Source organism: Podarcis pityusensis, assembly GCF_964106645.2.
Source record: "Podarcis pityusensis genome assembly, chromosome: 14".
Lineage (NCBI taxonomy): Eukaryota > Metazoa > Chordata > Lepidosauria > Squamata > Lacertidae > Podarcis > Podarcis pityusensis.
In genome coordinates this window covers 43,379,582-43,405,542 of record NC_138039.1, presented here as the reverse complement: position 1 = coordinate 43,405,542, position 25,961 = coordinate 43,379,582, and the positions used below count along the sequence as shown (strand labels likewise).

Genomic DNA, 25,961 nt, shown 5'->3' with positions numbered 1-25,961 from the left:
CAACTTGTTAAAACTTGGATACAAAATGGCGAAAATATGGATAACAATCGGACTTTTGGACTAGAGAAAACAAAGTTACAACAATCCCCCTAGAGGAGTTTCGGGACATTACAAAGATGGTCGTAAGTGGAAAAATACCATTGGAATTTTACAGAACTGGTTATCTTCTGGGAAAGCTGCAAAACGGAAAAAATATTTTGTCTACAGGGTGTTCAGCTAAAGGAGACAATAGAATTTTCTATTGAAGAAAGGAAGGGACTGAACGCAAGTTTTTGTTCCTGAATAACAATAATCCCTGCAGACTTACTAAGCTTCTGAATTAGAACGTTTCAGCAGCGGAACAAGAGGAAACTGGACTACAATTTGGAAAGAACAATGGGGGGAGCTTTATTAAAGATCTGAAGTTAAGTGTTTTAAAAAATAATTATGAAAGGAAAAAAAAAAAAAAAAAAAAAGCCAGCAAGGAGTTGGGGGAAATAGGCGATTTATGGATTGTAAGAATTCCAGGCGGATAACATGGTTTGGTGGTCAGGGGGAAATTAAACCGGGGACAGAGGGGGAGAACTAAAATCCAAAGGCTTGTCAACTTCTTTTTTTTTGAACTGGCTTTGTTTCATCTATTATATCTTTTATTTCTTATTTCTGATATTTCTATTATGTGGGGTGTCTTTATTATTAAAAAAAAGGGAAATTGTGGAATGAAAATGGGGTGGGCCCTGGGAAAGAAGTTTTTGGTTTTTTATTAAGGGTATTGATGAGGAGTGTAGAAATTTTAAATTCGAATAATGGTTTAAACAAATTAAGTTTTTAATCAGAACCGAGAGCTTGTGGAGCCAACAACATGAAAAAGGAATATGATAGGGGTGGGGGAAGGGGGGAGTCCCAGAAAGTGGATATATGAAAAAAAAGGATCTGAATGTATTTTAATTTTTACTTTCTGTATTTTTGAAAATTTTAATAAATATTATTTAAAAAAAAAAAAAGAATGTTTTTAAACCACTGAAAGCTCTCATTTTTGGAATTCAGGTGCATATCCTAGTTGGTCATATAAAACTGCAGTGACCAGTTGGTTTTTAATACTGGTAGAGAAGACATGATCTTATCTATGTTGACACAGCACTGAGCATATCTTGACTAGCAGGGCAAAATGTTGACTAGCAGGGCAAGCATATCTTGACTAGCAGGGCAAAACTCCTGATCTGCCATAGTAGAACAAAATAAACATAGACTTTTATGTGTTCTTAGGGATTTTATTCCAGAGATATTTCATTAGGCAAAAATATTAATAGTACAGTTACATATGTGCACACTTGGAAGTTAGTCCCATTGAGTTGAATGTGGCTTACTGTCAAGTAATAGAGCAATCCGGAGTATCAGCATGTCACACTCTGAAGGGGTAATCCAAAAGAATGGGAACCTTTGGTTCCTCATATGTTGTTGGACTATAGCTCTACTTAACCTTGATGGGATTGGGCATGCTGCTTGGGGCTGATGCGGATTGGAGTACAACATCTGTGGGCCACAAACTCTCCATCCCTGGGGATTATTGGAAAAACCAAGAGTTTATTAGAACAGTTCATTTTTCTTCAAGGCCTGAAATACATTTACCCTTCTATTCTTTAAGCTATCCTTTGCAGGGAGAATGTTTTAGCTCTCTACCTTCTGAAATTAAAAAGAGAAAGTTTTTAAAATGGGTTTTCAGTTTTAAGTGAATCTAGCCCGTTATATTTATAATTAGTTAGCAAGAACAGTCTAACAACTGATAGAATTGAAAAACTGTTTATTGAGTTGTTCATAAACCTACTTCAGTATATGTGTTCATTTTCACTAGAGCATTTCAAGAGGCCCTGGAGATACTTATTCCCTCTAACCTTTTGCATCTCTGCCTCAGAGCTGCAATCCTAATGATGTTGTTTTTTGAGAAAGGTGGAAGGCACCTGTTCACTGGGGATGCTTCACATGGAGCGGAAAAACAAACACTATTTTCTTCCCTGGTGAACGGTGCCACTGCTTGCATGGTAGCACACCTGATTTGGCTCCTGGCATTCTCCTTTCAAATCAAACATTTATTTATAGATGATTGCATACCCTCCAACATTCCTGAGGGGAAAAAAATCAGGATGGTACTGCGTTGCTACATGAGTCAGGTGGCTTGAGTGGGAGCCACTGCCTACCAAGGCTGGAGAAAGACATTGGAAAGAGGGAGCACAATAAACATATTTTGGGGCACAGATGTGTGTCCATTCCTTCCTCTCCGGGCCTTTGATTTACCCCAGTATTGCAAGGGGAGCCTATCTCAAATCCCTTCCCAGCACCTGGATGAGTCAGAGCTCTAAGTCCCTCTTACAATGCCTGGGCTGTTCATTCCAAGTGCGGATTCCTCATGAGACTGTTCCCCCTACCATAACCCCCTGAGGTGGGAATTCTTTCAGAAGCACCTTTTGTCGTTTAGTCGTTTAGTTGTGTTGGACTCTTTGTGACCCCATGGACCAGAGCATGCCAGGCACTCCTGTCTTCCACTGCCTCCCACAGCTTGGTCAAACTCATGTTCGTAGCTTCAAGAACACTGTCCAACCATCTCGTCCTCTGTCGTCCCCTTCTCCTTGTGCCCTCCGTCTTTCCCAACATCAGGTTCTTTTCCAGGGAGTCTTCTCTTCTCATGAGGTGGCCAGAGTATTGGAGCCTCAGCTTCAGGATCTGACCTTCCAGTGAGCACTCAGGGCTAATTTCCTTAAGAATGGATAGGTTTGATCTTCTTGTAGTCCGTGGGACTCTCAAGAGTCTCCTCCAGCACCATATTTCAAAAGCATCAATTCTTCGGCGATCAGCCTTCTTTATGGTCCAGCTCTCACTTCCATACATCACTACTGGGAAAACCATTGCTTTCACTATGCGGACCTTTGTTGGCAAGGTGATGTCTCTGCTTTTTAAGATGCTTTCTAGGTTTGTCATTGCTTTTCTCCCAAGAAGCAGGCGTCTTTTAATTTCATGACTGCTGTCACCATCTGCAGTGATCAGGGAGCCCAAGAAAGTAAAATCTCTCACTGCATTTCTTCCCCTTCTATTTGCCAGGAGGCAATGGGACCAGTGGCCGTGATCTTAGTTTTTTTGATGTTGAGCTTCAAACCATATTTTGCACTCTCCTCTTTCACCCTCATTAAAAGGTTCTTTAATTCCTCCTCACTTTCTGCCATCAAGGTTGTGTCATCTGCATATCTGGGGTTGTTGATATTTCTTCTGGCAATCTTAATTCCGGTTTGGGATTCATTCAGCCCAGCCTTTCGCACGATGAATTCTGCATATAAGTTAAATAAACAGGGAGACAATATACAGCCTTGTCGTACTCCTTTCCCAATTTTGAACCAATCAGTTGTTCCATATCCAGTTCTAACTGTTTTTATTTTGTGTTTCCCCAGAGTGGCTGGGGAAACCCAGCCAGATGGGCGGGATATAAATAATAACATTATTATGATTGATTATTATTCTGTGGCTGTTCTGGCAGAATCAGGACTGTTGAACGGTATGTAATTGCCGTCTATAACAAGGCGGCGTATCCTGTGAAACTCTGCAAAGCTCCACAGATGCATGGCACAGAGCATTTGTTACTTTAGAAACTAATATGACTGACTGTCATTAAACACTAAATTTTATTATATATTATTTAGCATTATATATAATTGATTATAATTTAGCCTTTAATGGCATGTAAGTGGCATATAAGTATATATAAAAATTTGCTTGTACCCACTGCACTGTTTCCCTGCAGATGCAATGATGAACAAATGGCAGGCCTCACAAGCCTGGAAGGACAATATGTCTTGAAATGCTCATCTAGATATGGTGTGAGCGTAATGGCAGAGAACCAATTATCTGTAGGTGGTGTTCATAGTTACTCCTGTAGAAAACAATGCCAAAATAAATTTGCCAATTTTCTTGGTAATAACTGCATACAATGAGTTTCCAACTATGGGTGACTGTAAGTCACATCTGCAAAATGTGGTATGGGGCTGGGTATAGGGAAGAGCCTTAGTTGGTCTCTCTACTAACAATCTGCTGTTGGAGAGCTTCTCCCCACACCTAATTTTGGTGTTCCTTGGACCACATGAAAGATCATGTGGAGGCAGCTATTTGAGGAAACAATATAGGAAGAAATAAAACTGTGGAAAGGTTATAAGGCATTGCAGTCAGTTAAGTGAATAAACAGCATTTGAAAAAGGTAGCTGGATCTCTAAAGCAGAGCAGGGGTAAGCAAACCTTTTCAGCAGGGAGCCGGTCCACTGTCCCTAAGACCTTGTGGGGGGCCAGACTATATTTTGAAAAAAATAATGAATGAATTCCTATGCCTCACAAATAACCCAGAGATGCATTTTAAATAAAAGGGCACATTCTACTAATGTAAAAACACGCTGATTTCCGGACTGTTCGTGGGCCGGATTTAGAAGGCAATTGGGCCGGATCTGGCCCCCGGGCCTTAGTTTGTCTACCCGTAGCTTAGAGCCTGTGGTTTGCTACACTCACTATATTTAGTCACATGTAGCCAAACTCTGGCTCGTGAGAGTTTTGAAGGGAGGCAGGCAGAGAAAGTTAATGGGGATTGTAAACCTAGGGGGAAGCAGGCGTCACCTGCCACTTATCTCCCTCTTTGTTTCTGTTCCTGTATCTCTCTGCGTAGTCTTCCAACTCCCAGGGGAAATTAGCTGGTAAGTGGAGAGAAAATCAGCTGCGGAAGCAAGGTGGTCTGCTGCCTTGTGTGTCTGTCTGTAGAAGAGCTCTAAGAATCAGACAGGCAGAGCTTGGCTAAACATGGCTACTTTTGACCTATGAGTGTAGAATGTGCCTAGGGCTCTTGGAAAGGCTGCCTGCATATAGTTCCGATAGCCCCTTTGAAAGCTGACAAACAGGGTGGTTATCTAATAAATCTGAGATAAACACTCTGATGTCCAAAATGTCTTACAGCACCTCTTGCACAGATCCTGGTATCTCTCCTTCATTTGGACTATACAGTGGTACCTCGGGTTACATACGCTTCAGGTTACAGACTCCGCTAACCCAGAAATAGTGCTTCAGGTTAAGAACTTTGCTACAGGATGAGAACAGATATCATGCTCCAGTGGCGTGGCAGCAGCAGGAGGCCCCATTAGCTAAAGTGGTGCTTCAGGTTAAGAACAGTTTCAGGTTAAGTACAGACCTCCAGAACGAATTAAGTACTTAATCCAAGGTACCACTGTAATTACATGAGCCTGTCTTACCCTGTGTCATACTGTTGGCCCCTCTAGTCCACTATTGCCTTCTGTAGCGATTGGCCCTGGCTTGCCAAGGTCTCAGGCAGACGTCTTTCCCAGCCCTGCTGCTTGAGATACTGTTGAACTGGAAATCGGATTCCCTGCCTGCTGAGAATCTTCATCTCTCCTAGTCTGTGGATAAGTCAAAGGTGCTGGAGTAGGCAGGAAACAGAAGGAGGTAATACAGCTCTTTCCCAGCCAATCACCTACTTGAAATCTTTTTAAGCTGGGCTGTGACCTACTGTAAGTCATGAAGACTCAGAAGCCAGGAAAATGCTTTCCGCTGACACTCTGCATGGAAATTAGTCACCCTTTGTATGGTTTTCAGAGTGATAAATGGTCACTTATATACCTGTTTAGCTTTATATTCCTCATGACCTCTGTTTTCAGGAAACAAATACAAGAGGGGGAAAAACAAGTTTTGGACAATTTCATGCAGAAAAAATATTTCTCTAAAATAGAACCCCCCCTTTCTTTTCTATTTAATATTTGCCAACAACATATCTCATAATTTTTCTGCCTAATTTTATTTTGCAGGTATAGTTTTAGTAGCCATAAATCCTTATGAACAACTGCCTATCTATGGCGAAGATATCATCAATGCGTACAGTGGCCAGAACATGGGGGATATGGATCCCCACATCTTTGCTGTGGCTGAGGAAGCATATAAACAAATGGCCAGGTTTGTGTGAAAGAGGCTTTATTTCTTCCTGTCACAATAGCATAATTTTCTCCATCTGTGATATGTGTTTTCTGTGCGGAAAGGTTCTGAAAGGATTTTCCTTACATGTATGCTGTAATAAATATCACAGGGTTAACTGTTAATAATCCCAGTTGAAATGTCTGACAGGTGGCCCAAAATTTGGTCAGATACCTTAATAAATGTATAGCAAATAAACAACTTTCAAAAATATGCAGTAGTTGAACAGTGTACAGAGAATTAACAGAGAGAAACTCATTTACTCTTGAAGCACTAGAACTTTGGATCATTCAGTGTTATTGATGGGCTTGGGACTAACAAAAGCAACTGCTGCTTCACATAATGTATATTTAAATTTTAGGTAGATCACCAGGGTCATAATAAAAATGTAGGGCTGACTAGATATTAGTCATGCAAGTTGAGTAGAAACTCCAGAGTATCTTGATCATTAGGTGAGCAGGACATCAGAGAAAGGTCATTTTTATGTGCTTTACAGGACACCTGGCATGCTGCTATTGGAGACATCAGAGGTCCAGATATCACATAACACACTGCCAAACCATGGCTAAGCATGAGCGCGAGACCATGCAGGTTCTCTGAGGAAAAATCGTGGCTGCTTTGCTCCTCCCCTGACCCTGCTATTCAAAGCGAAACCATAATTTGGCTTAGTGTTACATCCAAACTGAGGCTCATGGCTTGTCTCTCTCCAGACAAACAATAAATTATAGCCAAGACTTGTTCTTGAGTTATTGCTCATCATTTGTCTGGAGGAGACAAACCATAACCATGGGTTTGAATGTATTTTTTGAGCCATACCATGGTTCAGCCTTGGGGAGTGCATCCAGGACCAGGGGAGAAGTCAAGATTTTTCCTTTGAGTACCTTTACATTCACCTGTTCATGCTTATGGTTTGGCTTGCGGAAGGGTAGGAAACCACACTGAGAAGTAGGACTGATCTGAAAAGTTATCTTACAGGCACCATCCTGGGGTCCAGAGCCAGTGTGGTGTAGTGGTTAAGAGTGGTAGACTCGTAATCTGGTGAACTGGGTTCGCGTCCCTGCTGATCCACATTCAGCTGCTGGGTGACCTTGGGCTAGTCACATTTCTCTGAAGTCTCTCAGCCTCACTCACCTCACAGAGTGTTTGTTGTGGGGGAGGAAGGGAAAGGAGAATGTTAGCCGCTTTGAGACTCCTTAGGGTAGTGATAAAGCGGGATATCAAATCCAAGCTCTTCTTCTTCCTTTACCTTTATCTTTGACCTTTTTATGGTGTAACATCAGGAGCCAGCAAGGCTGAGTGCTGGAGTAGGAGCAGGGAGGCTTAGGTTTGAATATCAATTCTGCCATGAGGAAGGAAAATATGAAATAGGATTTGGCTTGAATTAATCTGTGTTGGAGCAGCAATTAACCCCGCCATTTCAAAGGCCTATCCTGTAATGTGCAATTTTTGTCATCTATTATTTTTCAGTCGATATCCTAGAATTTGATAACTATTGTTGAATTTGACAATTTTCACACATTCCTTCTACCGAGGGCAAAAAGTTATAGCAGCTGGACATGGAAAGCCACTTTTAGCTGGGAATTGTGCCTAAGCTTCAGAATGAAGAGAAAATTAAATGAATTCACAACCATCTATACAATTTGCACTGGGCTAGGACTTCCGAGTTTGCTTTCTGTCTGATTTTGTAGCAGAGACGCTATGCAGACCCCTCATAGCCAGTTGCTTTCCACACAGACTGAGGTCAAATGTGGTTAGCATTGGATCCTGAAGTTCATATGAGGTGCCCCCGCTGGAAGCTGTTCACTGAGAATTAGCAGACTGTTGCAACAGTGACCTCAACGAAATAATCCTCAGGGAGTAACTTTCATCTTGCTGGCTCATTTTTTTTTTGTCCAGAATGCAATCTGTCATGATTTTGCAGATACTGATTATTTCCATTTGCATGTGTGCTTAGCTTTGTAGAAAGTGTTTGTACATTATCAGTTGTTCATTCTGCACATTTCAGCTGGGTCTGTGAGTAGAATGTGGGAGAGGGAGAAATGATACATTGCCAAATGAAAATGCATACGGTTCCATAAAATCTCTCTTAGTGCAGCCTTTCCCCAGTGTGGCACTGTCCAGATATTGTGTACTACAGCAACGCCCATCATCCCTGACCATTGTCCATGCTTGCTGGGGCTGAAGTCAGTTGTAGTCCACAACATGTGGAGGGCACCAGGCTGTGGGAGGCTGGCTTAGAGCTTTTATTAAGCATCTGGTGCATTTAAGCCACGATTGATTAATAGCCCTAAGGAGCTTCAGTCCTTCGTGTTGGAAGGGGCGCCACTAAATCCTTGACAGGTTTGATTCAGAAGCAGCTCTCGCTCGTTGCTCCAGATGTTATCAGTCTTTGCGGTCAGCAGTTTTTCCGGAGGAGTGGGCTTAAAATTAGGACATGTTTTTTTAAACCCGTTACTAATGAAGTAAACCCCACTTATGCTAAGTAGCATGTGCTGTGTTTAGGGTTAGTGGTCCAAGTTTGACGCACCCTTAAATTATTCTAAAGCCCCAATCCAGTGGGAATTTCTCCTGTGCAGTCTCCATTGGAACGCTGGGGACAAATGTCGTCTTGCATGGCTCCCCCTTCATTTCAGTGGGTTGTGTAAGAGAACTGCTCTCTAAATTGTTGCATCTTGAAGAATAAAATCACCCGGGGAAATGTTGAGTGGATGAATCTGGGTGTGTCAGATGGGTGAACTACCCCTTTTGGATGAGGGGTGCTAGCTGCTGCTGGGTGTTTTGTGTTTTTTGGAGGGGGACGGGTTCAGAATTTTTTTAAAACATCATTCATTCTTTAAATGGAAATGTCACCAATGGAAAGGCTTAAAAAACACACACTTAGACTGGGTGAATAAGTCCTCTAATTGAGGCCGTATATCACCAGCACCAGCCCAGCTATTGCTCAGCAATATTTTTTGCATTCTCCACTATAAAGTATTGCACAGTTGTGCAGAAGATAAGATTAAGGGCAGGCATGATAGTTGACTCTGAATATCTGAACAGTGGTCACACAGAAGATGGAGCAGACTTTAAGGGAAGCAGATTTTGGATAAATGCTAGGAGAAATTTCCTAATGGTATTGACAGGGGAAGAGACTAGATATCTTCAAATTCTGTGATTAAAACCATACTGTAACAAGGCACTCTGATCAGCTTGATCAGAGTCAGCTTTTTTCTGGTCCCTACTAAAAAGGTAAAGGTACCCCTGCCCGTATGGGCCAGTCGTGTCCGACTCTGGGGTTGCGTGCTCATCTCGCTTAAGAGGCCGGGAGCCAGCGCTGTCCGAAGACACTTCTGGGTCACGTGGCCAGCGTGACGAAGCTGCTCTGGCGAACCAGCACCAGAGCAGCGTACGGAAATGCTGTTACCTTCCTGCTATAAAGCGGTACCTATTTATCTACTTGCACTTGGTGCTTTTGAACTGCTAGGTGGGCAGGAGCTGGGACCAAACGACGGGAGCTCACCCCGCCGCGGGGATTCGAACCGCCGACCATGCGATCGGCAAGTCCTAGGCACTGAGGTTTTACCTACAGCGCCACCCGCATCCCGGTCCCCACTAGGTAATGTTAAAATACGTAGAGGCAAGTTAGTCCCAAGTTTGTAGATTTGCATGCTTTCTATACCTTGAATTGTGTGAGCTGTCATGTCTTAATCAGTGTTGTTTAACTGTGAGCTTTAATATCTTTTTAGCTTATTAAATATTAATGGCCTTTACAAAAACTGCACAGAAATTTCTTTTAAAATTCTTTTATATACACCATCCAATAGATAAAAAGAAAAAAATATATGCAAGTACCAGATCGTACCTTAGTTAGGGCATTCGTTTTTATACATCACTTCTAGATTGGAGGTGCTTTAGGGTTCTTTAAATTTATTTTTTTGTTAATACTATTAAGCACTTTCTAAAAAGATTAACCAAATTACTTTTTGTGCTGTTACAGTGGTATCTCTGGTTACGTACTTAATTCGTTCCGGAGGTCCATTCTTAACCTGAAACTGTTCTTAACCTGAAGCACGACTGTAGCTAATGGGGCCTCCCGCTGCTGCTGCGCTGCTGCTGCGCGATTTCTGTTCTCATCCTGAAGCAAAGTTCTTAACCCAAGGTACTATTTCTGGGTTAGCAGAGTCTGTAACCTGAAGCGTCTGTAACCTGAAGCGTATGTAACCCGAGGTACCACTGTATCACAATTCTTTAGGTTATTTAAAATACAGTATGACTTGTGGTGCAAGTCTGTCATTCATACTACTTCTGGCCATTAAAAACAATAATATCACATTATACCAAATGCATGGAAATTCAGAAACTTATTCATAGCTGCTTCTAGGAGTTCTACTATGGACATACTTAATTCAAGCTCATGTATAATACCATTATACGTAATACCATTAGCGTAAGATCCTACAAAATACTTTCTTTATTGCTACCAATGATGTGGAGCATAGGTGACATACATAATTCATCGTTCTGTAGAGAAATCAATTTTGCATCTCCTTTCCTAGACAAGCTGTACATGGCAGTTTTGTGTAAGTGAACTTTATTGGTGGTGTGTGTTCTAGGAAACTGCTGATCAGCTCTGGCCAGTTTGCCTTGCAAATACTTTTTGAATTAATTGAAATGGTGGTTGTAACCTTTAAAACACAACATTAATATTTAAAAGAGGATTAGACAAATTCATTGAAGACATGTCTATCAGTGGTTCCTAGCCGTGATGGCAACGCTCTGCCTCCATGTTAGAAGCAGTAATAACCCAATATCTCAAAATTAACCTGGCTAATCATAATGCTTACTGAGTGCTTTTGCATCTATCAATCTTATGACACCTGATAGCTAATGCATCCTCCCCACATCTCTGAAAGGAAGAGTACAACTTAATTATCCTATTTGGACCACAATTTATTGCACAGGCCAGTGCAAAAGGCAAAGCTTTCTTCTTGCTGTGTAACAACGTGCAAAGATGTGGCTTAGGATCAATTAAGGATCTTAATGGTCAATTTTATGAAGAAAATAATTGACAAGATCCCGAAAGTACTTTATAAGAATTATGTTCTAGAGGCAGTGGACTGGAAGACAAAGCAAGATAATAAATTGCAAGTTCAGACTTTTTTTGTTTGCAGAATGTTCGTTAAAAACACCAGAAGAAAAGCAAGATGACAGGAGTGGAATGATAAGTGCAAATAACAGATTAGAAAATAGTACATCCTGTCTTCCTTCAAGATAGTAGGCATATAATTTGCTTGTTCATTACATTTTTTAACCCACTTCTTTCCAAGGAGCTAAAAATGAACACACGCTTAAACTCTCGCCTGTTTCATTCTTGCAGTAACTTTCTGAGGTAGCTTAGGCTAAGAGATGGTGACTGGTACAAGGGTCATCCTGCCAACCTAGCAGTTCGAAAGCACGTCAAAGTGCAAGTAGATAAATACTTACCGCTCCGGCGGGAAGGTAAACGGCATTTCCGTGCACTGCTCTGGTTTGCCAGAAGTGGCTTGGTCATGCTGGTCACATGACCCGGAAGCTGTACGCCGGCTCCCTCGGCCAATAAAGCGAGATGAGCGCCACAACCCCAGAGTCAGTCACGACTGGACCTAATGGTCCCTTTACCTTTACAAGGGTCATCATAGTTAAAGCATAAACTATGGAATTTGATCCCACAGAAGACAGTGATGGCCACCAACAAGGCAGTGATGACCTCCTCCATATTATTATTATTATTGTTATTATTATTATTGTTATTATTATTATTGCAATTTATTACCTGCCTTTCACCTTAAGGTCCCAGGGTGTGTTACAGATTAATACTAATATTTAAAAGAGGATTAGACAATTCATGGAGGATAAGGCTATCAATGGGTCCTTGGCATCCTTATGCCCTGCTTCCATGGTCAAAGGCAGTAATGCTTCTGAATTATCAGTTGCTGGAAATGGCAAAAGGGGATAGCGCTCTTGTGCTTGAGTCCTCTTGTGGGTTTCTGCACAGGCATCTGGTTGACCACTGTGAGAACAGGATGCTGAACTAGGTGGGCCATTGGTGTGATCCAGTAGGCTCTCCCGAGCTTTGTAAGAGTGGAGATTTGAACCTAGGTCTCCCTGAGCCTAGTCTGACACTATCACCATTGCACCACACTAGGGTTTCACACTCAGGCACTGACCAGCCTCCAAACTGCTTGGTTTCAGCAGTGTTACCACATCATTTGTCTTCAGTTCATAGCCTTTCTCTTCTTCCTAATTTTAAAAGCGACAAGGAAGGATTTGGAAATACTGGATGTCTCAAGACAATTGTGACTTGAAAGGGCTTGAACAGCAGTACAGACTTCTTTAAAGAGCAGTGCAGTTGCCTTTGTAAAAACCTGTCACTAGATTTTGCGTATCTACCAGTTTTTATCCATTTCCTTGCCTGCAATAAAATAAGATTGCTGTCCATCCAGTTGCTAGTTGCACGATTGATGTCTTGTCTAGTCTTGCCTCCAGTTCCCACAGGTTTTGATGCTGGACTATCGCTGCGTGCTTCCCATTGTGCTGAACACCCCTTCTATCAGTAGCTCATTCGTAGCTATCCGTGGTTCTGTAACTCCTGGCCTACCTTTGCTGGACAGAGGTTGAAAGCAAACTGGATCTCTGCCCACCAAGGCTATCTCCCACAGGCTCCACCTCCTTTTGGAGAACTTAGCTTCTTAAAAGGGCAGCCCTCTGATCTGAAGGCTCTCCTCCTCTGCACCATAGGATCACTCCTGTGCTGCTGTACCTAAGGGGAGATACTGTGAAAGCCAGTGGGTCCCTCAAGCTCAGGAGAAGACACCAGTGAAGTCTCCTGATCTCCAGCAGAAACTGGTCCAGCTCCTTATCTGGTGCCTATGCAACCTTTGACTCTGTGTCTAGATTGCTGCTGGGCTCAGGATTCGTGCCACCAAGCTTGGCAAACTATCTATGGCTAAGACTACAGGTATTCTATAACCTTAGATACTGAGAGGCACAGTTTTACTCTTTAATCAATTCCAAAAATAATCACTTACAATTACAGTGGTACTTTGGTTTAAGAACAGCTTAGTTTATGAACAACTAGGATTAAAAGCTCTGCAAACCCGCAAGTAGGTGTTTTGGTTTGTGAACTTTGCCTTGAAATAAGAACATGTTTTGCTTCCTGTTGAGTGTGTTCCATTTGTAAACTGAGTTCCCCACTGCTATGGGAAAGCACGCCTTGGTTTAAGAATGCTTTGGTTTAAGAACGGATTTCTGGAACGGATTAAGTTAGTAAACCAAGGTACCACTGTATAGTCTTTGCTCTGATAAGTGATTATTAGAATCTGTGTGACATGATATCCTAAATTTAAATATAATCAAATTGCCCTGGATTGTAGAATCATGTTTCATATCACAAAACTAGCTTTCTGAATAAAAATGACACTGAGTCTGGTGGCATGAAGCCTTCTAAGCCTGGACTGGGGGGAAAGTTCAAGTTCAAGCTACGAAAATGCACAATGAATTCCTGTCTAGCATAGAGATTCACTGCAGAATAGACAGCACCAGCTGATTCTGCTTATATAGAGGCTGTCTGTGCCAGGTCCTTGCCAGAGGGTGTTATAATAGGCTGCATACAGGGAATTTAATAGTGTATTCTGCATAGCCCTAGTGAGAGAAAGTGTGTGTAGGTGGGGTGGGGGCCTATACTGATGTTAGTAAAGACTGCTAATGTGCTTTGAAGGGACTACAGAGTGCCTCTCAAATGTTTCCATCAGTAATATATAAATCCTTATCAAAATGACTTTTCAGGAAAGTTGTATTGCATTTAACCTAGAGGAATAGCCATCTTGGTATACTAGACTTCCCTGTGCCCCAGCCTGTTAAAAACTATGTACTGATTGTAAGCACTGTGTATTCTAATAAGGTTTTGTATTGGATTTAATCCTTGTCTTGTGTATGTTCTCCTTCCCTTTTTGTCTTCCCCTTTTAAACATGGAGCAATTGTGTGTTTCCCCAGAGCCTATTATAACTAGTTGCCCCTGTTTCTGCATTATTATTACAGTGGTACCTCAGGTTACATACGCTTCAGGTTACAGACTCCGCTAACCCAGAAATAGTGCTTCAGGTTAAGAACTTTGCTTCAGGATGAGAACAGAAATTGTGCTCCGGCGGCGCGGCAGCAGCGGGAGGCCCCATTAACTAAAGTGGTGCTTCAGGTTAAGAACAGTTTCAGGTTAAGTACAGACCTCCGGAACGAATTAAGTACTTAACCAGAGGTACCACTGTATTTTCAACAAATCTGCCCTGGCATGTTTGAGATTGCATGCAATGTATTAATATGGGAAAAGTTGGAGCTGGTTTCAGACCTTCTGCAAGAGCTGATCTTGGGCTTGAACATGAAGTGGATGTCTTTACAAACCTTCATTCTGAAACCCCAATCTCTTAAGCCTGCATTTCAACATATACAGTGGTGCCTCGCAAGACGAAATTAATTCGTTCCGCGAGTTTTGTCGTCTTGCGATTTTTTTCGTCTTGCGAAGCACGGTGTCGGGAAAGTTTTGGAAAAGCTTCAAAAATCACCAAAGTCTTTAAAAACCTCAAAAAAGGCTACCACACCGCGTTCTATGAGTTGCTCCTCGAAGTCAAGTCGCAACTGTATTAACGGTGTTAAGAAAAAGGAAACAAACTTGCAAGACGTTTCCGTCTTGCGAAGCAAGCCCATAGGGAAAATCGTCTTGTGAAGCAGCTCAAAAAACAAAAAACCCTTTCGTCTAGCGAGTTTTTTGTCTTGCGAGGCATTCGTCTTGCGAGGTACCACTGTTTTGTGCATTTTTTCTTCCCCCTGCTTGTTGAAGACTTGCAGGAGAGAAGGAGCCATTCACACCTCATGGAAAACTAACTTGTAAAAATATATGCCATATTTCGCTGAGCTTTCTCTGTCACCAAGTCAACATCACATTGTTGTGTCATTCAGCTTTCCCGGGCTCCATAGAAACAGGTACTGGGGTGCAGCTAGATTTGTCTTTGGCATGCAGTAAGTCCTGAATGGGTATGCCAGTTTCCTTTCTGATGTCTTGCTCTTCAAGGGACATGTTGCATCTTACTTCGCCAAACCTTTATTAGGCATTGCAAGTATAGGCCATCATAAAACATCCATATATAAAAAATTAAAATATATACAAATAAACAGCCATGTAAAATATACAATGATGAGGATTTTCATTGGGATTTCTTCCCGCTCAGTAGTGCCATTCACCACTTTAAGAGATACTATTGACAAAAACTCAGCCACCCTTACAGTTACTTCGGGATTAATGTCAGACAGATAAAATCTGATATTTTCATTGTGCCATGATGTTAGACGACCCAAAAAATGGGATAGCATGCGTCTGTGTAGCTGGTTGTACAATGGACAGTAGAAAATGATATGTTCTACAGTGTCCGGCACATTCAAAGAACATTCGCAATGTCTGTCATTTCTGGGGATGTTTAAATATCTGCCCTTGACAAAAGCTGAGGGGAAAACATTCAGTCAGGCTAACATAAAGGTCCTGCATTGGACTGGAATTATTAATTTTGAGATATAAGTGACCCTGTTATCTGTTGTATTTAAACCATAGAACTTGGGGGAGCAAAATTTATTTACAGCTGACTCGATGTTTTGCTTTTCAATGAAAATAAAAGTGAGTTACTGCTGAGGAGATACGCTTTGCCTGTGTTATAGCACATGTGCAATGGTTTGACCAACCTGAGTTGCTCTGGAATAAAATCCCGAGATATCTGTGCATCTTTACTTGCTGGATTTCTTGCCCTCTTATTTTCCATTTCTCCAATTTCCGGGAATTAGAGAAGACCAGAATTTTTGCCTTCTCATAATTTATTGAAAGTTTATTGGCTTCACAATAGGAAACCAGGGAGAGTAAAAGATGTTTCAGACCAATCCTCATCAGAGATAATAAGGCCACCTCATCCGCATACAGTAAAAGTGGGACCAGACATGCTGCACATGGTGTGCGGCAGCTTTTCTGGTCACCTTGAAAATAGGCGTAGGGTCACGCTTAGGGTCAAGGCTTGTCCTTCAGTTGCACACCAGTCTGCCTTAAATATGCATGCCAGTTTTAATTCTGATGTCTCTGTGTTCAAGGGGGATATCAAAGTGGATGTGGAAGGTTGAGCTGATACTCTCTTTATTGCTGATTGGCACTTCTTCTTCTAGCTGCTTCTTACATTTTAAATTGCTCCAATTCCCGAGGAAGTCAGTGGAGCATAAACACGCAACTGTCTTTCAGTTACACTTATTTCATTGGGCACCACTGACTTCTGCTGGATTGCACCCTTCCTCCTGCAGTGAATGGACTGGCAAGAAAATAGCTAGCTGTACTTCTCCTCCCTGTGCTCCATCACATTGCTTCATCATAGCCTCATATATCTTCTGAAATATGACAAAAGAATACATGTTGCTGCCCACCTCATTGTCACTAGGGTTGATCATTGGTCCTGCGTGCAGCCCAAATTCAAGGTGAATGGAGGTGATTCTTGTGATGTTTTCACATGCTTGAATCAACTTACACTAAAGTTTCTTGAGTCAGATCAGGGACTTCCTAAAGCTCATCCCTTCACTTCCTTCTCTCCATGGTGGAGGGGAGAAAGAATTTTTGTGGTGGCAGTCTCTGCAGCTGGGGACGGATGTCATCAGATGAAGGTGCTGTTTGCTTTCTCCCATTGATCCTGGCCTACCAGTGCATATTTCTAATTGTCACACTGGAAAGAACAGCTGCGTGGATTATTTCTACATGTGGGAGAATCTCCCACTGGCCCCTCCTAGTGGTGCAGCAGTTAAACTGCTAGCACAGTTTTATATCTGGTATGGTTTCAAATTTCAGGGACGTGGGTGGCGCTGTGGGTTAAACCACAGAGCCTAGGACTTGCCGATTAGAAGGTCAGCGGTTTGAATCCCCGCAACGGGGTGAGCTCCCGTTGCTCGGTCCCTGCTCCTGCCAACCTAGCAGTTCGAAGGTACGTCAAAGTGCAAGTAGATAAATAGGTACCGCTCCGGCGGGAAGGTAAACGCCGTTTCCGTGCGCTGCTCTGGTTTGCCAGAAGCGGCTTAGTCATGCTGGCTACATGACCCGGAAGCTGTACGCTGGCTCCCTCGGCCAATAAAGCGAGATGAGCACCGCAACCCCAGAGTTGGTCACGACTGGATCTAATGGTCAGGGGTCCCTTTACCTTTATGGTTTCAAATTGGATGGGGGACTGACTGCGTGCTGAGATTCCTGTATTGCAGGGACTTGAACTAGATGACCCATGGGGTCTCTTCCAATTCTACGATTTTAGTTGCTTAATAGTAATCAGAATGAGAAGGAAAAACCCAATCTGGTGCAGCGTTTCTCAGACTGTGGGTTAATAGCCCTTGGTTCTGTTTCAGATGGGCTTCAGCATTGCAATCCATCCCTCACCCATGGAATGATAGAATTGAAGAGTTGAAATGGACCACAAGAGCAGTGTTAAAAATAGAGATATGAAAGCTAGGAGCTAAATGGCACCTTAAGCCTAGGTTATGGGTACAACAACGGAATATCTAGGCATGCTTTTTTAATAACAAATATAGGTAAAGGTAAAGGGACCCCTGACCATTAGGTCCAGTCGCGGACAACTCTGGGGTTGCGGCGCTCATCTCGCTTTATTGGCCGAGGGAGCCGGCATACAGCTTCCGGGTCATGTGGCCAGCATGACTAAGCTGCTTCTGGCGAACCAGAGCAGCACACAGAAATGCCATTTAACTTCCCGCTGGAGCGGTACCTATTTATCTACTTGTACTTTGATGTGTTTTCGAACTGCTAGGTTGGCAGGAGCAGGGACCGAGCAACGGGAGCTCACCCCGTTGCGGGGATTTGAACCGCCGACCTTCTGATCGCCAAGCCCTAGTATACAGAGCTGAAAATGAATGACCTGCAGCTAAAACATTACGTTCATTTTTCACATGGTCTAGTCCTTCACCTGCCCACTCCCCTGATATTCTTAAGAGGGTCTCTTTTCCAGTCTTCAGAGAGTAGCTGGAAGTGGGGAGGCAGAAAACGGTCCTCCTTTCCTTCCCCTCTGCAGTTTTAATATGAAAACCTATGTGCAGTAGTGTGCCCGGAGCTCAGAAACTGCTCGCACTAATGAAATTCCCGGTTGCAAAATGTGCCTAGAACAGTGGGAGTTTTGAACACTGCACAAGGGTCATCTACTCCACCCCCTTGCAATGCAGGAATTTTTTTGCCCGATGTTGCATGCTAAGTTGAAGAGGAGGAGAGGGAAAAGAGAGAAGGAAAGAAAGGAAATGGTCAGAGTGTGCAGCCAAGTTTGAGGGAATGAAAAGAGAGAGAAAGAGAAAGATGGCGTCAAAAGGGGCATGATGAGCTGGGGGAGAGGATAAAGAAGCAATTTCCAAAGGGGGGTGTCAGTGTTTGCCAACTGATTATGCCACACTCTGCCTCCATCTGTTGCCATTCTATGACTGGCTCTGCCCTTGCAGTCATTTTATGACCAGTGGTCCTCAGTAATTTTCAGCCCTCTTCAAGTGGACCCTGGGGAGTTTGAGAACCCCTGCTATCTAGGATATTGAGGGCAATTGGAATGCAGCTTTTTGTTTTAATGTTGAAATACATATTTTGTTCAAAGATTAGAATACAAAAGTATTCTTTCTTGCATAGCCTCATGTATTGAATAGGAAAAAAGCTCTACCCCTGCATTTCTTGTAGATTCATACAACTGAGTTACTGATTTGCTTTCTTTGGTGAAATGTTTTGATGCTTTGTATAAGGAACTTTTGAATGCAAAATATTGCTATTCTATGTTCCATATGAAACACACCTGTACATATGTTTGTATGTATGTATGTATGTAAACAAGCTTTCTCCTTTAAAGTAACATTTATACGATTTTTAGGCTTCTACTTTCTTAGATTGTGTCTGCTTTGCATGTTATCCCAAACACAATATGCACGTCCGAGTCAAGATGGTTAAACATTAATACAACTGAAACTGATTTGTTTCCATTTCAGAGATGAACGGAATCAGTCAATTATTGTAAGTGGAGAATCTGGAGCTGGAAAAACAGTCTCTGCTAAATATGCTATGAGATATTTTGCCACTGTAAGCGGGTCTGCAAGTGAAGCTAATGTCGAAGAGAGAGTATTGGCTTCCAATCCTATAATGGAGGTAAGACCAGGAACATGGTTACTTTAAGTCTCATGGAGGGTTCTTTTGCTAGTTGATTTGCCTTTGCTAAAGTGAAGCCAGGGGTTTGCAGGGAAATGTTGGTTGTCAAAGTAGTTTTATTACAAATGGAATATAATAACCCCACCCTAGCCCTGAAACTGTTGGCCTTTAGCTGGAAGAAAAGGAAATGATAAAAATATTTCAGGCAATATGGTCCCAATTTCTAGAGTGCTTTGCTTCACCGAATAGTATTTCTTAAAAGCTGAACATCACCTTTGGGTGCTCCCCTTTTTCTTGTTCATTTGCATCCTTCTAAAAAGTGGAGAGGAGCAGGTAACGCAGTGAGTGACTAATTCTTTCTAATCTGAACTTCAGAGAATGAATGTCTGCTCATATAGTTATCATTTACCAGAATTTGCATGTGCTGTGAAATAAGGAGTGGGTTTGAAGCTTACGCATCGCCCCAACTCCCACTCCGTATTTTATTTGTTTTATTTTAAGATAGGATCTTCCTGTCCCTGGCACTCAAACCTTACTTCTTAGTGTATGACCCTTAGTCCTAATCTTATAATACATACAGATCTTGCAGGGTGAATATCCTCTGAATAGCCCTGGAGCTAGACAAAGACATTTTAGGGAGGTACCTAAACAACGTCTTTCAGCAATATAATAATATTTTGGAGTTACACAAGCCTCTGAAAAAGAACCCTATTTAATAGAATGTTCCACTGTACTGTATTAAACTTTTATTTGTAGTTCTTAATTGCTTTTCTATTTTAAAAATACCAAAAGTGACATATAACATTAAAATCATGTCCTAAAGCATGTTATAGATGTCTTGGCAGAAAGATGGTATAGATAGAAAAACAATAAATAATAAAAGCATTAAGTAATTGACAACAAGCATCGTGATCATGCTAGTTAAGCTGGAATTCATTCCATATGGTCTGGTATGGCATTTAATTTAGAGGAATGTCATAATTATAAACAAAGTTCATGGGAATTGTTGACTTTGAATGAAGCTCCCTTTCTCCCTTGGTAATTTTTAAAAATATACCTTTTCCTTGTTTTAAGCATTTCTTGAAACAAACAAAAGCGGAGATGACACTGTCTGCCCTAATGCAGCTTTGGCACAGTTTTTTTAAGTATTCAGAGATAAGGTAATTTTGCCTGGTTTGCTGTGTTGTGTGACATTTCCAAACAATATTACTGAACACTTATCGGTACCAAATGCACTAACAAATGGGCATATATTTTCATTCTTGTAGCCTGATACAGCATTTTTATGGGGATAGTTCTAGGAAACTTGCAAAATGCTGTTTGTAGACCTGTAGAGCTGTTGCTAAATTTTGTCTCCAACATGCAAGAAACCACTGAGAACTATTCTGAAGGTAATTTCTGTAGGATTTGCAGTGTACAGTTCCAATTCTCATCTCCTTTACTCTCACTTCAACCCTGTGAAATGTTGATTATGTTGCAAGAGGCGCACCCAGAGCTTTGAGCCTGAGAATCACAACCCTTTTTACTAGGCCAGAGATTGGGAAACTTGTGGCCCTCCTGTTGTTGTTGGCTTTCAACTCTCACCATCTCTGGCCATTGATGGAGCTGATGGGACTTGTAATACTACAACTTTTGGAGAGTTACAGGTACCAAGCCACAGAATGAGTAATCCAGTGTATTTGGAACATAGGAAACTTATACTGCATCAGATCACTGGTTTATTTGTCTCAGTACTGTCTAGACCAGAGCTTTCCAAACTGTGTGTCACGACATATTAGTGTGTCGGCTGCAGCGTGTAGGTGTCTTGTGAATGCTTCCCAGATTCCTCCTGGGGTTAGAAAGGGGTTAGTTTAACCTCTGGTTTGCTAGTAAAACTGACTTACTGTGTCGCAAAATGATGCATGTCTAAAAGGTGTGTCACCAACATGAAGTGTTTGGAAAGCTCTGGTCTAGACTGATTTGCAGAAGCTCTCCAGGATTTCAGACAGAGGTCTCTCCCAGTCCTATCCAGAGATAGGAGGCGGAAGGCTGAACTTAGGAGCGTCTGTGTGCAAAGCAAATGCATTCCTACTAAGCTATGGTCCTTACAAAGATGTCCCCACTACTTCAAAAGTCTTATATTTAACCAATTTGTGTCATATTATGCTTCTTGTGATATGCTGCCCCCCTGCAACTCCGATGTGACAGGTGCAGGAATAAGGCAAGTGGCTTAGAAAGTACAGTAGTATTAGTTTGTGGATTTGTGCCATAGAGTGCCACTAACATGCAGGTAGTTGCAACAGAAATACATGTAGGAAACTCATCTTAAGAAAAGGGACTTCTTGCATACTGCTGTCTATATGTTTTTTAATGAATTGCTTTCATATTTACTGCTACTTTATCTTCCCACATAAAGAGGTCTGCTTGTGTCTGTAAATTACATGTGTGCATTTATTAATGTATTTTTGAGGGGAGGAGACATTATTCACGAAATTAGGGCTGAAGACTGAACAACTATTATTATTATTATTATTATTATTATTATTAATAATAATAATAATAATAATTATATCTTGCCTATCCAGCTAGGCTGCCCCAGCCACTCTAGACGGCTTCCAACATATATTAAAACATTACACATTAAAAGGCTTTCCTTCAGTTGTCTTCTAAAGATTATATAGTTACTCATCTCCTTGACATCTGATGGAAGGGTGTTTCACAGGGTGGAATAATTAGATTAAATTTTCTTAATCGTATGAGTTTAGTCAGTTAATGGAATGATGTACTGATTAAATGTATATATTGGTAAAAATAATAGTTCTAGAGTAAGAAGCATTTCTTTTTAAATAATGCATGCATGTGTCAAAGCAGACTTATCTTGGAAGTATGTTTCTGAGAAAAAAGGATGGAACCTACAGTTTTCATAAGTACTTGGTGTGTTTTTTTAACTGCTTGATGAATCCGGCACACATTTTTAGTCCATTAAATTAAAATAAGTTTTAGCTAATTAAGTCATGTAGCCCATGATTATATTAAACATCACAGCCAGTGTGAAAATCCATATTTAATAGTCAATAGGCTTCATTTGTGGTTCAGGTAATTTCTTGTAATGTAATTCAGCCACCTCCTCTATTGTTGCAGGTAGGTTCTTAACAGGGAAAGCTAAATATTGACTGCCTCCTCACCCTCTTTTCCTTTCCCTTCCCCCTTCATTTTGGTTTTATTACTGTTTGGTTTTTTGTTGTTATTGCTGTGTTTGTTGTATTGATATAAACAAACAACCCCCCCCCAAAAAATTATACAAAATCTTAAATTTAAAAAACTGTGCAAAATAAGGAAAAGTCTGTGCAATCCTTTGCATGTCCACTCAAAAGTAAGCCTCACTGAGTTCAGTGGGACTTACCCTCAGGTAAGTGTGTATAAGGTTGCAGCCTCAAATTGTTAATCCCTTTTTGTTTTCCCTCTCACAGTCTATTGGGAATGCCAAAACCACACGGAACGACAACAGTAGCCGCTTTGGAAAGTACATCGAAATAGGTTTCGATAAAAGGTTTCGAATCATTGGTGCCAATATGAGAACTTACCTCTTAGAAAAATCACGAGTGGTATTTCAGGTAAAATGAACGCAAACTTGTTTTTGCTTGTCCATGTAGGAGTTCCATTGTGAGTCGATACATGATGGCATGCTTATATAACCTAGCATCCATGGAGGGCAAGGAATGGTTGCTTTGGAAATATTGAACAATAATGTGTCATGTCCAGCTACTTGATGCAGAATCGCTGCACATCCATCTAGCATACTTAGTTCCTTAGAAATGCGATGTTATTGAGAAAGAGAGAGGACTTTACTCCTTGAAAGCTGAACTATTTTGCCAGACCAGGAACTGTGCTTCAGTTCATGCAGCCAGGGGAAATGAGCACAAACAAGAACATACCCCCCCACTTCAGTTGTACTACAAGGGGTAGAGGGAGTGTTCAGGCAGTGTGTCTGTCCTGAAAGACTAAGGAAGGGATGGATAACCTGTGATGCTAGATGTTGTTGGACTCCCAATTCCCATCTTGCTGGGGCTGATGAAGGTTGAAGTGTAACGAAATATGGAGGGCTGCAGGTCCTCCATCCCTGGACTAGGGGAAGGAGGAGGAGGGTTCCGTACAGAAATACTGAGGGTGACATCCCCTCCCTCCCCTTCTCCATCATCTTCAGTTCCTCCATATGGGATACAATGGGAGGCTGATAAATCCTGCAGTTTGAACCTGTTAATCCAGGGAAAAGGAACCTGTGATCCTCCAGACGTTGTTGGATTCCAGATCCCATCGGCCCCAGCCACCATTGCCAGTAATCAGGGATGATGGGAGTTGTAGTCCAACAATATCTGGAGGGCTATAAGTTTCCCTTCATTACGTTAATTGACAGCTGGTGACCTTTTTCCTTTAGAAGGCTTGCAGAGCAAATGAAATAAGGGAAGTATTTTGCTGAATTAATATATGTTTGTCCCTGGAGCGTTTAACATTATCCCTATTACTCCAGTGTCCATTCAGTTCTCCATTAAAGTACAAAATGGAATCATCTCTCTCTCTCTCTGTGTGTGTGTGTAAAGGTATTTATGTGTTTATAGATATCTTTTATTTCATTTTATTAAAGGCAGAAGAAGAGAGAAATTATCATATCTTCTACCAGCTCTGTGCTTCTGCAACGTTACCTGAATTTAAAACTTTGCGGTTAGGTATGAATGCACATCTGCTCCATTTAATTATTCACATGACACGTTCCAAAGTAGCATTGCTATGTTTTGAGTAATGGGTTTAAAATAATTGCTTAAGTTTCTATAAATATGCTTTTTGAAAATAGAGCACACTAAATTGCAAATCTATAAAGGTGAATGAAATTTCCTTCTGGGTGTGTTACATGCTGCTGATATATTTGAGCACACAGTGTTGTAGACAGTATTATATTGCTTATTATGGCTAAATTAAAACACAGTGAGGTAAAAACAAATAAACCCCTATTCTGTAAGAGAAAATCTTCGTTTGAAACATTGCTTTAAATTTCCTTTTAAAACTTTAGTTGTTGCTGTTGTTGCTACCATTGGTATTACCATTGATTTATTAATTGCCTTCTAAACCATCTTAAGGTAAATCTCAAGGTGATTTACATATAAAATAATTAAAAACAGTTAAAAGCACAAAACAACAAGCACATTTAAAATCAAACCAAAACCCTAGCAAATGAACATTCTTGGTAAATACCTATTTATACAGCTGGAAATTCTTACTGGAACAAAAATGTCTTCAATAGCAGACATCTCTTGTATCTTGCCTTCTGCCTACAAAAGAGGGGTATAAATCCTTGTACTAGGTAAACAAAAGTTTGGCTTATCAGTTTTACTTGAACACAGCATTATTCATTTTGCTGGTGTTTCTTTTAGTCTTTTAAGAGTTAAAACATCTTTGTAGAATGCATTTCTTCTTTGTATGTAAAGAAACTTTTGCTTGCTTGTTTATATTAGGAAATGCAAGCTATTTTCACTATACAAAGCAAGGAGGCAGTCCAGTCATTGATGGAATTGATGATGCTAAGGAGATGATGAACACCAGGCGGGCTTGCACTTTGTTGGGTAAGTCCTGGAAGCACATGAATTTCTTCAGGACTTTGAAATGGTGGCTATTGTGCCTAGTAGTACATTATTACCCACAGCATTAACACTTACAAACTGCTGTGTTTCACCATGCCAGTGGCATGCAAGCAGTTGGATGCTTCAGTGGATGTGTATTGAGAAGCCACAGGGGATGTATTTTAAGTAAGTTTGACCATTTCTGCCTTTTTATTGGGTAATTAAAATACCTCTTTTTGAATCGTGAATTTCTGAACCAGCTTGTGGCAGGTTCTGTCTGTCTATCTATCTATCTATCTATCTATCTATCTAATTTGTACACCACCCTTCATACAAAGATCACAGAGTGGTTTACAACATATTTATTGGAAAGTTCATTATCCCAGCTCTTCATACAAAGGTTCAGGGCAGCTTCCAGCATAACCAGCACAATCCTGTATGTTTATGCACCACAGAATTCACTGGGGCTTTCACTCAGATAAGTGGGAATAGAATTGGAGTGCAAAACAGTATTTAATAATAAACAGAAGAAATGGAGACAAATCTTTTTCAGGCATTGGGCTAACCTAGGGATGGAGAACCTTGGGCCCTACAGAAGTTGTTGGACTACAACGCCAATAAACCCCATCCAGCATGGACAATGGTCAAGGATGATGGGAGTCGAGCAACAGGTTCCCCATCCTTGTTCTAATGATCCTTTCTTGAATTCATTCTAGTATGTGTGTTTAGACTAGAGACCTGTAGCCAGTGATTTCGTTAGTTCAAATCCATTTGTAAAATTCAGCCTCTCCCTATTTCTTGGCCTACCTGTCCTCTGTTTCTTGGGCTGTAATCCCATACAGTGGTACCTCGGGTTAAGTACTTAATTCGTTCCGGAGGTCCATTCTTAACCTGAAACTGTTCTTAACCTAAAGCGCCCCTTTAGCTAATGGGGCCTCCTGCTGCTGCCGCGCCACCAGAGCACGATTTCTGTTCTCATCCTGAAGCAAAGTTCTTAACCTGAAGCACTATTTCTGGGTTGGTGGAGTCTGTAACCTGAAGCGTATGTAACCTGAAGCGTATGTAACCCGAGGTTCCACTGTATTTCCCAAAGCAACCTCGTCCGCTTCCTTCCTAAGAAGCGCATACAGCCCTTCCTATTCTTTCATTCTGTGTGTCCACATTCCTGACAGGTTTACCATGAACA

The 25,961-nt window shown here is 41.4% G+C and overlaps 1 protein-coding gene across 5 annotated transcripts in view; it reads left to right on the top strand.

The window, feature by feature from the left end:
- MYO5A (myosin VA) overlaps positions 1–25,961 on the top strand; it is a 117,961-nt gene that overhangs the window by 30,056 nt on the left and 61,944 nt on the right. For all 5 annotated transcript variants that reach the window (XM_080980223.1, XM_080980222.1, XM_080980225.1 and 2 more), the window contains exons 4-8: positions 5,820–5,964; positions 19,028–19,184; positions 22,634–22,777; positions 23,806–23,887; positions 24,671–24,778. In XM_080980223.1, the coding sequence (XP_080836349.1) occupies positions 5,820–5,964; positions 19,028–19,184; positions 22,634–22,777; positions 23,806–23,887; positions 24,671–24,778 (636 nt within the window). The remainder of the gene's footprint in view (positions 1–5,819; positions 5,965–19,027; positions 19,185–22,633; positions 22,778–23,805; positions 23,888–24,670; positions 24,779–25,961) is intronic.